Genomic DNA, 13,424 nt, shown 5'->3' with positions numbered 1-13,424 from the left:
TGTGTGTGGTGTGTGTAGTGTGTGTGGTGTGTGATGTGTGTGGTGTGTGTAGTGTGTATGGTGTGTGTGTGGTGTGTGGTGTGTGTAGTGTGTGTGGTATGTGATGTGTTGGGGTGTGTGTGGTGTGTAATGTGTGTGGTGTGTGTGGCGTGTATAGTGTGTGTGGTGTGTGATGTGTGTAGTGTGTGGTGGCGTGTGTAGTGTGTGTGGTGTATGGTGAGTGTGTGATGTGTGGTGTGTGGTGCGTGTGTAGTGTGTGGTGTGTGTGGTGAGTGTGTGATGTGTGGTGTGTGTTGCGTGTGTGGTATGGGGGGTGCTGAATGTGTGTGCTGTTGGGGTGGGACAAAGGCAGACTGTCTAGACTCTTCCTCTGCATCTGCCGCCACTTGAGCAAGCCGTTTAACTTCTTTGAGCTCCAGGCTTCTGGAAAGTGGGAGTGAAAACACCTGATCTCCGGAATCCAAGAGAATGGACCAGAATGTCTCATGGAAGACCTTTCCCTCAATCTATCATCCTACGAATTTCTTCATCTTGAGAGCAAGAGCTTTGTGCTTGGGCATATGTATATGTCCTGCCATCCAAGATGCTTTGTTATAACTGCTATTTTGAGAGGAGTTGGAGACCTGCATCCTCTAATTTTGCTGCAGAGCCAGGCTTGCCTGATCCCTACTGCCACCAGGTGGTTACACGCCATTCCTAGGAGACGCTCTAAATTGTAAATACGATCCTGTCACTGCTCTGTTCAGACATTTCAGGGGCTGCCCGTAATCTTCAGTAACAAGTCCAAGCTTCAGGTCACAGATCTGGCCCTGTCAATCATAACAACTTTGTCTCTTGCCACTTGGTGCTAGGGGCGAAACCAGGGGAGCAGCCCTCTCTCCTCCCCATCGTCACTTTCTTGCAAGATTGCATTTCAAGATTTTCCTTCTCCAGATGTGCTGCTCAGTACACATCCTCAAATGTGATGTCCTCTATCCTTCCAGCAACTCTCAATATTTCAATCTCCAATTCATGGAGTTAACTGGAGGCTTAAAGAAGTTAAGTGAACTGCTCAAGGACACAAAATTAAGAAATGATAAAACAGGAACAAAAATCCTGTTTCAGGTCTAGAACTCCCTGGAGCCATTGATAATTTTCTTTTAAAAATTTGTGGCCTGGCACAGTGGCTCACACCTGTAATCCCAGCACTTTGGGATGCCGAGGTGGGCAGATCACTTGAGGTCAGGAGTTCGGGACCAGCCTGGCCAACACAGTGAAACCCCGTCTCTACTAAAAATATAAAAATTAGCCAGGCATGGTGGTGCACGCCTCTAGTCCCAGCTACTTGGGAGGCTGAGGCAAAAGAATCGCTTGAAGCTGGGAGGTGGAGGTTACAGTGAGCTGAGATCGCACCACTGCACTCCAGCCTGGGCAACAAAGCGAGATTCCATCTCAAAAAAATAAAAAATAAAATAAAATAAAATTTTTTATTATAAAAGCAATGTATGCTCCTTATAATAATTTATAAATGATATAAAACTATTATTTCAATTCAGTTCAATACAGAAAATCTTTAGCTGCTGATCACAGCTATAAACGAGATAAAGAGGGTCCCTGTCCTCTTGGTGTTTCCAGGTTCCCAAAGAAGACAGACATGAAACGATGGTGGTTACAGTTCAAGATGGAGGTACCATCTGAGCTTATGGCAAGGGGTTTTAATCTCATCCAAAGGGCCAAGGAAAGCCTCTTTAAAGAAGAGAGAACAAATAAAAATCATTCATAATTCCATCACCTAGAAATAACACTTTGATTTGGTGCTATTTTCTTTCAGCCTTTTCGCTTGTACTTTCTTCAAATTCTTCCCTTGAACCCCAGGACACACTCTCTGGATGCCCATTCTTCATAAAATGTGCCCCCTTCTATCCTAGAATTCCACGCCTCAGTATGTTTTCTGGAACATTGTTTACATGTGATATTAATATGCGGCATGGAGGGGTCCCTAAAAAAGCAATAGGAATCACTGAGTTAGGGTTAAGTAAGCTTTCTAAGGGCAGCACTTTCAGAGTTCCTACAATGCTGTTGAGCACTGCGAACCTCTGACAGCGGGGTATGGTATTCATGCCCTCCATTTTCTAAATGAATTGGATTTGTTATTTTTAAGAGGCATCTTGAAGGAATACACTTTAGGAAATGTTCTATGGTCCTGGGCATGCTTACGAGGTCTAGAGCTCGTAACAGATCCCCACCACTTTAGAGGGTGAAGCTCAGACTCTGGGTTTAGTGTAGGCAGCACATTGCACAGTCAGGACCTTTTTAGTCGTCAGACTCCAGGTTTGAGCTCTAGGCCTTGTTGAGGGTGGGGAACATGGGGTTTCCTAGTCCACTGAGTCAGCGCTACCCTCCCCCAGTTCCCTGATGCAAACGGTGTGCATTAGAAGCTGCTGGGATGAACCAGTGCAGGTCTTGTGTCACAGGACCTTCTTTGATTCTGAGTTGGGGCTCCCAAGCCCCTTTTCCTTCGGAACGGGACTAGTAATTTCCGAAATCCGGAGAAAACTAATGTTTCCGCTGCAGTGGCGACACCTTGTGGTCAGAAAGGGGAATGCACAGGACGGTCACACGCTTCCCACCTTCCTCTGCTCCAGCTGTGGTGAGATTCCCCTTAAGAGAACCTCCGATCTCACCAAGACGCTAATGTCACGTTGACAAGATCTAACGTTTCTGCATCCCCCCAACCCCTACCCAATCCCGTAGCTTGTCGGCAAGCCCCTGCTGCCACCTCTGTCTCACACAGGGCCCTCACGATCCTCCCGGGACTGGTCCCCACCCTGCGCAACCTCCTCCCCTTAAGTGCTCCAGGCCCCAGAACTACCCCCTCCCCCACTTCCTTGATATCCAAATTCCTGTTTCTTCAGCGCATGAAACTCAGCTTCCTGGGACACAGCTTACAAAGTCTGTTCAGAGCTATTACACGTGGGATCTCCTCTCATCCTCTTCACAGCTTTTGGGGAATCCCAGTGTTTTTCAAAGGGCAGTACTAAGGGTCAAAGAGGCTGTGAGTGACTCACAGCTCCAAAGTGGAGAAGTCAGGACTCAAATCCTTGTTTCCTGATTCTAGATTCCCTGTTCTTTTCACTGCTAGCTTGTTTCCACTGGGGGTTTAGTCAGAAGAACCAATCTGTAATGTTGGAAATTGTCTTCAGATGTAGGAGGGCAGAGGTACCCTCCTCTGCAAATCATCCATAGTGGACTGAAATGTTTTAAAAGCCAGAAATAATTTGGGCTGACCCACAGAAGCAGAAGAATTAGCAGATTCTCTTTTTTTAAATTTATTTTTTGTTTGTTTGTTTGTTTTGTTTTTTTAAGATCTGGCTCTAGTGACCAGGCTGCAGTGGTACCATCTCGACTCACTGCAACCTCTGCCTTCCAGGCCCAAGGATCTTCCCACCTCAGCCTCCTAGGTAGCTGGGACTACAGGCATACACCACCATGCCAGGCTAATTTTTTTATTTTTGTATTTTTGGTAGAGACAGGGTTTCATGTTGCCCAGGTTGGTCTCGAACTCCTGTACTCAAGTGATCCACCCACCTCAGCTTCTCAAAGTGCTGGGATTACAGGCATGAGCCACTGCACCTGGCCAGAATTGGCAGATTCTCCAAGGCTCTGTGAAGCAGGGTGGAAACAAAGGCTTTGAGAACTCTGCCCTCACCCCACAGTGTCTCCAGATGCAAAAGCGTGTTGTTATGGACATTAACTATATTCTTTTCTGTCACCCCCAGGTCCGCATTCTGACTCAGCAAATCTTAACTAGAGACAGGATAAAGCTTTCACAAATTAAAGCTTTCACAAATTAAAGAAGCAGTTCTCTTTTCACCTCCTTTCCTGTCCTCAGGATTCTCCCCTTTGGATAATGAAAGAGCTAAGTTTTGGCTTCTAACAACCAGAGAAGTCTCCCGGTGGAGGCAGGAGAGAACTGCAGCTGTGGTGTCCCTTTGTGAGGCTCCTCAGAAGGTACCTGTGGCTTACAGGACAAAGACTAACCTCCCTAGTGTGACGCACAGGCTCTTCGTGATTTCTCGTCACTGTGTTTCTTAACAAGAATATCTCCCACCATTCCTACACTACACATGTACTCTGCCCCTCAGCCGCACCAGATAGTCATGATTCCTTCCTTTTCTCCCTGCCAAGCCTCCTCATCCTTGAGGACCCAACTCAGACAACAGCTAATAATACTTAGCATTAAATGAGTGCTTACTACCTACCAGACACTGGTCTCAGTGCTTTATATCTACTTTCATTTAAACTTCACAACCCTATGAAGTAAACACTAGCATTGTGCCCATTTCACAGACATAGAACCTAAGGCACAAAGAAGCTGAGTCACTTGCCAAGGTCATACAGCTAACAAATGTCCGAGCCAGGAGTCAAGCGCATGGCATGCTCTTAACCACTGTTGACTCCAATACCCACTCCTTGGAGAACCCTTCTTTGATCTTATGCATCTTCTGTGTTACATCACCACTGAGTATAAAGCTATTATAGCATTTGCCACCTGTAACCTTCAGCTTTGGGTGCTCCTATACACACTTTGCTGGAAAGAAGATCAGACACTACCAGTGTCCACAGCAGACCTACCATGACCATGACTGGAGTCACTAGGCTATTCACAGACCAGAGAGAGGAGGCCACGGAGCCCTGGGATAGCTGCCAGGTGGTTTCAACAAAAATTCCAGACATACTCGATAAAAAGTTGCCAACCGGAAATACGTAAACACAACCGGAAGCTTGTTGAAAATCTATGTTACATTGACCTATTTTAAGTTAGGTCAAGTGGATTCTACTAACTTTTTTAAGAAGTCAATTTGCCCCCAAACTAGTGATAAAACTCATCCTGGATTGAGTGCACCCCCAGTGTGTGCATCCGTTCGGCTGGGCTTATCCAGGACACCAGATATTCTTCCCCCGGTCCTCACCCCCACCCCTGGGCACCTCATCTTCTCAGAAGAGCTGTGTGCCCCGCTGGCTTTGCTTTCCACCTCTGGCCTCCTTTTCCACCTACACTCAACTGAAAGACCTCCCAGAAGCTAAATCTGCTTGACACCTTTCAGGCCTTGTCTTTCTTTTTAAAAAATATTTTATTTTATTTTATTTCATTTTATTTTGAGACAGGGTCTTGCTCTGTCACCAAGGCTGGAGTGCAGTGGTGTGATTATGGCTCACTGCAGCCTCGACCTCCAGGGCTCAAGCGATCCTCCCACCTCAGCCTTCTGAGTAGCTGGGACTAAAGGGTGAGTCTTGCCATGCCCAGTTAATTTTTAAAAAATGTTTTGTAGAGACAGGAGTCTCACCATGTTGCCCAGGCTGGTCTTGAACTCCTAGCCTCATGTGATCCTCCTGCCTCAGCTTCTCAAAGTGCTGGGATTACAGGCATGAGCCACTGCACCCAGCACCCAGCAAGCTTTGTCCTTCCTGATCCTCAGGAGCAGGGGTGGGCACTAGGCGCCCTGGGACTCCACCAGGGTATTTCCACACCCATTGGTTCCGGATGTGGAAAGGACGGTAGGATTTTTATATAGCTCTTTTTTTTTTTTTTTTCCCCAGTTAGTTTCCTGACTGAAAGGTCAAATACCAAGCTGCCCAGTACAAAACTGGTCTCCTGGCAACTACAGCTGAATCCACCATCGCCTCCCCTAAGGACCCTTACAGCAATATGGTGCTGTAGTTGGGTGAAGCCATAAAAGGGTGGTGTGTTTGGGGCAGTGGGGGTCTGTGACCGCTGAGATGGACCCGCCTGGATAAGGAATGGGAAGGTTAAATTTCCCACCTTTGGGTGGAGCCGCTGAGTTAGACTTGGGGTCTCAAATGTATACTTCAGGACACAATCAAATTAAAATCCTACCCATGCTTTCGCACAGAGTGCATATCAGGGCACGTTCATCCAAGAGAACTGAGGAATGCGGAACAAAGAAAACAAGTTAACATTTACCACGGCTTCCGCTACGTGCTTTACATGAATCATTTTTGTTTCTTGCCAGAACCTATGAGGTAGGTATTATTATAAGAAACCAGTGCTGGCTGGGTGCAGTGGCTCACACCTGTAATCTCAGCACTTTGGGAGGCTGAGGTGGGTGGATCACCTGAGGTCAGGAGTTCAAGGCCAGCCTGGCCAACGTGGTGAAATCCTGTCTCTACTAAAAAAATACAAAAAATTAGCCAGGCATAGTGGTGGGCACCTGTAATCCTAGCTACTTGGGAGGCTAAGGCAGGAGAATCGCTTGAACCTGGGAGGAGGAGGTTGCAGTGAGCCAAGATCATGCCAACTGCACTCCAGCCTGGGCGACCGGGGGAGACTCCGTCTAAAAACAAGAAACCAGTGCTTAGAGAAGTGGGGATATGGGGATAGGGGTAGGGTAGGGAAGCAAGCGGCCTTCAGGGGGATCTGACTGGTCAGCCCGAGTTGCAGCCCCTAGCCAATCAGCTGCACGTGCTGCACCTTGACGTGGGTAGCCCGCCTTCCCTACTGCCCTCTTACCTGGCTGGGCCAGGGGCTGCTCCTGATTCAGGATGTCGTACCTCTTCCAGCTGTACTGAGGGGTTGGTGAGCCCTCCTTTGATTGGCAGGTCAGCTGGATGTCGTTCCCAATTATGGTCTCTCCCTCGATGCCGCATTCTGGTTTGGAGGGTGGCACTATGTAGAGGAGAGACCAAAGAGAAGGCATGAGGCAGGTGGGGCTTAGTGACAGCCACCGTCCCCGCCCCCCACCCCTGCCCACGCACACATACTGCCTTGTTTGTTCACAGGCAGAAAATTCCATAGTTGAGTAGTGAGATGGAACGCTGTAAAACCAGTTTACCCCAATATGCCCTCAGTGGTCTGTCACCATCACAGAGGAGTGGTACATATGCTGGGAAGCATCGTGGGCTTGCAGTAACTTTCCAAGGCATGGTTTCATGTGTGCTCTAGTTTACAGTCCTGGGATTTTAAAGATAGTGGAACATGGCTGTTAGAAAGATGGGGATGTTCCAGCTGGGCGAGGTGACTCACGCCTGTAATACCAGAACTTTGGGAGGCCGAGGTAGGTGGATCACCGGAGGTCAGGAGTTTGAGACCAGCCTGGTCAACATGGTGAAACCCCATCTCTACTAAAAATACAAAAAATTAGCTGGCCATGGTGGCACGCACCTATAATCCCAGTTACTCAGGAGGCTGAAGCAGGAGAATTGCTTGAATCTGGGAGGTGGAGGTTGCAGTGAGCCAAGATCATGCCATAGCACTCCAGCTTGGACAACAAGAGCAAAATTCCATCTCAAAAAAAAAAAAAGAAAAGTAAAGAAAAGAAAAAAGATAAAGAAAGAAAGAAAGATGGGGACATTGAAGCCCAGAGAGGACACTTGCTTATGGGTCCTGGCAAAGCTGGGACTAGAACCCAGCTCTTCTAACTCCAGATCCTGTGCACTCTCCACCAGCCTATATGAGCTCCTTCTGCCACTGATTCATCTGTGCCATTTTGGGAAAATCCTCAATTCCCCTCGACCTCAGTGTTCCATTCTATAAAATTAGTGGACAACAAACCTGTTCTGTACTGGGCCAGGTGGCAATATTTTAGGCCTTGCAGACTACATATTGTCCTTGTTGCTGCTACTTTTTCTCTTTAAATAGTATGTTAGAAATGTCAAAACAGTCTGTGGGCTGGATTTGGTCCTAATTTGTCTACCCCTGGACTAAGTGATCTCTGAAGCCTTCCACTCTCACTTCTTAGTAATGTTCTCTCTGGGTTCGGCACCATCCTCCTCCTGTGCTTTGCTGATAACGTGCAGTTGCCATGAGCACGGGATGACGGGAGGACCCACAGGCAGCAGTAAAGTTGTGCGCAGGGTGAAGGATGAGGACTGAGGGAACTCGAGCAGGCAGAGGGCGCAGAGATAGGAGAGGGAAGCCCATAGACTGGAGGTTACCCAGAATGGCAGCCACCCTCATCTCACAACCCCAACCCGATTCCCTGGATTTCTGGGAAGCTTAACCCTGCGCCTTTCACTCAGCATTGTCAAGATACCATTTTGGAGCTGGGTTCATTCTACAAACCTCACTGGGTGCCTACTGTGTGTCTGACAGTGCTGGGCACTTGGCGGACACAGTGAGTGGGTCAAGGAATCTAGTGGGGTCAAAAGACAAGTAGCTGAACAATGACCAGGCAGGAGGCAAGGCTGCTGGGGTGGATAAGGCCTAAACACAGTCCCAATCCCAAGATCAGCTGTGGCCTAAAGGAAGCAAGACAGTAAACAAGACCAGTGGTGGAGGTGGGAGTGGTGGTCGGAGAAAGAGGTGATGATACTCCAGGCAGAGCCAACAGCACGTGCAAAGGCTCAGAGGCAAGAAGCAGCATGAAGCACGCTTGAGACTTCAGGTCCTGTCCTTGGAGGTGAGAAGCGGAGGACACACAGTGGAGAGGGTTGCTCCTGGAATCCCTAGGTGGCAAGCCTGTCCCCTCTGCGTCTTTCTTTTCACATCCCCTTGGATGGCTTGCTTGCCCAGTGAACAGTGCTGCTCATTCTATAATCCAGGTGCATGGTCTCTGAGCATCAGGAGTGCATTCTGATCTCAGCCCCACCCGGCAGCTGCTGAGAGAAACCCTTCCACACACACCACTCCCCTCTAGCCCGGCAGCCACAGTATTTCCTCTTGGAAACAGCCAGGCTATTGCTGGGTGTGCCCAACATCTTCTGCTGCCATAGTCAGGGCTGGCCAGGTGTGGGGCAAGCATGAGGGAAATTAGAGACCCTCCGTGATTGTCGCTTTCCCTTGAATGGTTCCTAAACATAAGAGGACCAAAGTTCAAGGCCAGACCTCACTTATCCTGGACCAGACCCTGGGACTGGAGCAGTGTGGGGATGGGGAGGCTGCGGCCTAAGGACCACTCTTACCAGCAGCCAACAAGCAGGTCCCCGGGGAACAAGAGAAGGTGAACACCACTTCCCAGAGGACCCCTGGGATGGGCTTGCTGAGCCAAGCTTTCTCTCTTGAGCTTTTCAGAGGTACGGGAGAATCCCTCACCACGCATCCAAACCATTCAGCCTTTTCCCAGGAATGCCTTGAATAGGAAGCAAAGGCTTATTCCACAACTGGAGAGCGGGCAAAACACCAATCCCACCTGAGGAGTCCCAGGTGTCCCCAAAGTCATACCAAGTGTGCATGACTGACAGTAGAGCCTTTCTACAACCAGGTTTCTTTGGGATAAAAGACAAAAAGGGAAGAAAAGTAACTGAGGCCTACTGGCATCTACAGAGCACTCAAAGGCATCTGAACGCATCCAAAAACTGTTACGGCTTTGCTGAAACCACCATTTGCTAAGGGAAAACTGCTGAAAGCAAATCCTTAATTCTCTCCAGAGGCAGAGGTACAGACAATGGCAAAGAAGTGACCAGCCACTCCCAAAGAGATCAACCTTAGGGCGGAATGTGTCAGTTCTCAGCCCCTAAACCCTCTGGCCTCACCCGGGAACCCCTGCTCTCACCCTGTCCAGATCCCTCACTAAGGTCTCTCTCCTCAGCCTTCCACCATGGAAAACAGGTAGGACCTCCGATCAAACAGATCTTTAACAGATCAAATAGTCCTTCCACACATGTGGGGACCGTGAGACTCCGGGGCTTCGGTGCAGTCTCAGTCTTACCTCCCCAGCAGACTGCAGATGTTACCTGAATATTTACTAGAGGAGCAGTGATAGGGAGAGAGGGGAAAGGGAACCAGTCGGGTGCCGAGGCCTCTCCGAGGCCTGCGACTCCCACTACAGACATCAGGGGGCGCCAGAGGCCGGGGAGACCGCCAATCTCGCTCCGCGGCATCGGGTCCCGGGTCGCAGAGCCCCAGTTTTCCCAGCTGAGACCGAGACTGAGACCACGCGTGCTGCCCCGAGGCGCGGGCTGAGGGGCTGCCCGGCTGGGAGCTTCCTGCTCACCTCGGTTTACTGAGGTCATCCAGCCCGAGTGGGCCGGCTGCCTTAAAATAGCCTAGCTGCAAAGCCATTGGGAAAGAAAACGTGTGTGTGTGTTTATATATGTTTTTATTTATGTATGTTTATATGCATATAATTTAAACTTGTTTCTTAGAGTGCATTAAAAAATGGGCTATCTCTTCTCTATGTTTTTTGTTTGCCTGCTTGCTTGCTTGCTTGCTTGTTTGTTTTGAGGCCGGTCTCTGTCAACCAGGTGGGAGGGCAGCGGCTGGATCACGGCTCGTTGCAGCCTCGACCTCCCCAACTCAAGAAATCCTCCACCTCATTTTTTTAAATTTTTTTTGTAGAGAGGAGATCTGGCTATGTTGCTCAGGCGGGTCTCTGCCTCGGCCTCCTAAAGTGCTGGGATTACAGGCGTGAGCCACCGCACCCGACCCTTCTTCTGTTTTAAAAAAGTAAAACATTGGTTTCACCGAGTTCCATAATCTCAGGTTAAATTTGTTTCCTTCTGGCTCTGGTTGGGAGGCAGGGGATCAGCATTTACATAATGCTTATGTGGAGGATATCGGGGAAGTGTGCATTAATACTTCCATTGCCCAAAGGAAATGAGAGCTCTTTAAGAGACCCCTAACATACATATGTACATGTGTGTATCGGGGGTGTCTATTGTAGTATTGTTCATACAAAAAAAAAAGTTAATGGCCTGAATATTCATCAGTATGGAACACTTGAATAAATCATGGTACCTCCATGTGAGGGAATGTATGCTGTTAATCAGTAGATCTGCATGTGCCCATCTGGATAAATGTGCATGAAATATGGCTAGAAAGAAAAAACGCAGTGATCTTTATAATATGATTCCATTTTTTTAAAGGAAAGAAAGGAAAAGAAAAAAGTACGCAGGAATGTGTGTGTGTTGAAAGGACAGGAGGAAAATAGGGAATACCTACCTGTGCTGCCATTGGCTACCTCTCTAGGGGGTGGGGTGGAAGGAGACCTTAGTTATTCTTTATACAATGCTAGTTTGCACAGTTGTATAGTTTGACTCACTATAATGCTTTCAAAATGTCAGGCAACCACCTCATGGCAATTAAAATATCTTAATTATTAATTAAACTAAATTTTAAAATAAATTTAATTTAAATTAAACATATTAATTAAAAATAAAATGCAATCAAGTATGTAAAAGGAAGAAGGAAAAACGATCTTTGTTTTGGTTTAAAGCATTGCAACCTCTCAGCAGTGGTGCCATTTCTTATATTGGACATAGACTAAGTGCTCATTAAATAACAGTTATTTTCCAATAACAATTTGACTTTGAGTCAGTTGCTTCCTTTCTCTGGGCCTCATCTACAAAATGAGGATATTAAAGTAGATGATCTTTCAGATCCTTCCCAAACTATAAATTCCAATAATAAGTCATTCCTATGAAAAGAATGTTATCTTGGGACACATTTCAAAGGGAGTAGAACCTGATTGATGGAGTATGTGTTGAGGGATGGGGGTGAGCAGATGGTGGCATGAAGAATTTCTGCTGGGTAGCCAAAGTTATGACAGGGAAAGATACAAGAGAATCATGATGTGCACCCAATTAAGGCACAATGAGTCTTTGCAATAGGATTTAAGATTTTCCTTTATCTTTGTAATAAGTATGGCATGAAAAAGAGGAGTTGGTATGGGGGAAAGGCCACCAACAGAGCAAGGGACCACTCCAAATCGGCCTTCTGTGTCCTCAAGAACTGTTGGCCACTGGCAGAGAACTCAGAATAGTGTTTAGTGGCAAAGGGAGGAACGGTCCCTCTGCCGGAGACAACCTGGACGAGGGGAGGAGTCTGAGCTCCTTGTTGCTGCCTCTGGCTTTGTCTCATCACCAGGGCTCTTCTCCCTGTGCTGCCACCAGCCCACCCTCTTCCTGCAACTCCTGAAAGACTGGAGACACTCACGGAGGACCAAGAGGCGGACGCGTGACTTGGTGGTGCCGTCCAGGTCTGACATCAGGGAGACGGAGCACTCGTAGGTGCCGTTGTCAGCCATGGTCAGCTGATCAATGGTGATGGAAGCATCGGACTGCTCAACATTGCTGGATATGTTCACACGATTCTTATAAAGCTCACCATAGATGTAGTCTTTGTTTAAAAACTGCCAGATGACCACTCTTTCCTGGGAGAGAGAAGAAATGGCACTAGGTTTTCACCCAAAGGCCCTTGCCTGGTGCTTCCAGCCTGCCCTGATCACCCTCATCCCCCAGTTTCCAGGACCCAGAAGCATAGACATGTCAACCCCTCAGAACAAATAGCTCGCATACATGCTACTAATTTGTGAATTTCTTTTATTATATATATTTTTTAAATTTATTTTTAAAATGAAAATATTGAAAGAAGTTAGGCAGTTCATACCACAGTACACATGTGGGTAAATGAGTCCATCTGGGATCCCAGCGCTTTCACCTCTTGTAATCTCCAGCATCTCTCTTATCCATTCCATTTTCTCCATAGCCTATCTTCATTCATTCAGTCTACCAGTATTTACTGAGCACTTCCATGTACAGGTGTCTTGCTGGGCAGCCAGCCTTGGCTGCCAAACCCACTTTATTTACTTGACTCTTGCCTTTGGAATGTACTGATTGATTGATAAACTCATCATTTATCAAATTATATGTGGTAATGGCTAAAATCACAGACTTTCAAGCCAGACTGCTTCAATTCAAATCCCCATTCTACCATGTACTAATTGGATGACCTTGAGCAAAATGCTTGACCTGTGATTCTGTTAACTCTTCTACAAAATGGAGATGATGACAATAACACCTGCCTCACAGGACTGTAGTGAGAATTAAAGTAGTAGTATACACAAAGCAGACAGGGCATTGCGTGACATGTTAAGTTTCTAGAAGTGCTAGCCATTATTACAGCTGAGCATCTACTAGGTGTCGACATTCAAAGATGATAATTCACGAATTCTGCACTCAAAGAGTAATGGAAGTGATAGACAACCAAATGTTACAACATCTTATGATTATCTCTAGGACCCCAGAAGAAAGTATCACTTCCATACTGGGAAGTCAGGGGAGGCTTCCTCAGAGAGGTGACAGTTGCCTTGAATCCTAAAAACAACTAAGAATTTAGCCAGGCAAAGGGCTGGGGTATTGGAAGAGTAAGTGTTGGAGTAGGATAAAGGTGTTGGGCATTTCAGGCAAAGGAAGAACCACAGAGAAAGAACTAGATGTGGGAAGCAACATACCAACCCCAGTCGTTCACTATGAATGGAAGTAGGTGTGTGAGTGAGGGACTGGTGAGAGGGTGAGCTTGGGCAGGTAGCAATAAAGATTATAGCTGCTATTTATTGAGTGTATGCTATGTGCTAGGTACTAGTCTATGCCCTTGGTGTATATTATCTCATGGAATCTTCACAACACCTGCGAAGTAGGTATATGATTATACTCATTTTACAAATGAGGAAGCCAAGACACCAAGAAGTTAAATGCCTCCCCCAAGT

The 13,424-nt window shown here is 47.2% G+C and overlaps 1 protein-coding gene across 1 annotated transcript in view; it reads right to left on the bottom strand.

Moving 5' to 3' along the window:
• Positions 1-13,424, bottom strand: part of GPA33 (glycoprotein A33) — a 36,487-nt gene that overhangs the window by 3,671 nt on the left and 19,392 nt on the right. The window contains exons 3-4 of the mRNA XM_025391573.1: positions 11,873-12,089; positions 6,512-6,667 (exon numbers count right to left, since the gene is read on the bottom strand). Coding sequence (XP_025247358.1) covers positions 6,512-6,667; positions 11,873-12,089 — 373 coding nt within the window. The remainder of the gene's footprint in view (positions 1-6,511; positions 6,668-11,872; positions 12,090-13,424) is intronic.

This window comes from Theropithecus gelada, chromosome 1 (genome assembly GCF_003255815.1).
Source record: "Theropithecus gelada isolate Dixy chromosome 1, Tgel_1.0, whole genome shotgun sequence".
NCBI lineage: Eukaryota > Metazoa > Chordata > Mammalia > Primates > Cercopithecidae > Theropithecus > Theropithecus gelada.
The sequence above is the reverse complement of the archived record's forward strand: the minus strand, read 5'-3'. Positions and strand labels throughout refer to the sequence as shown.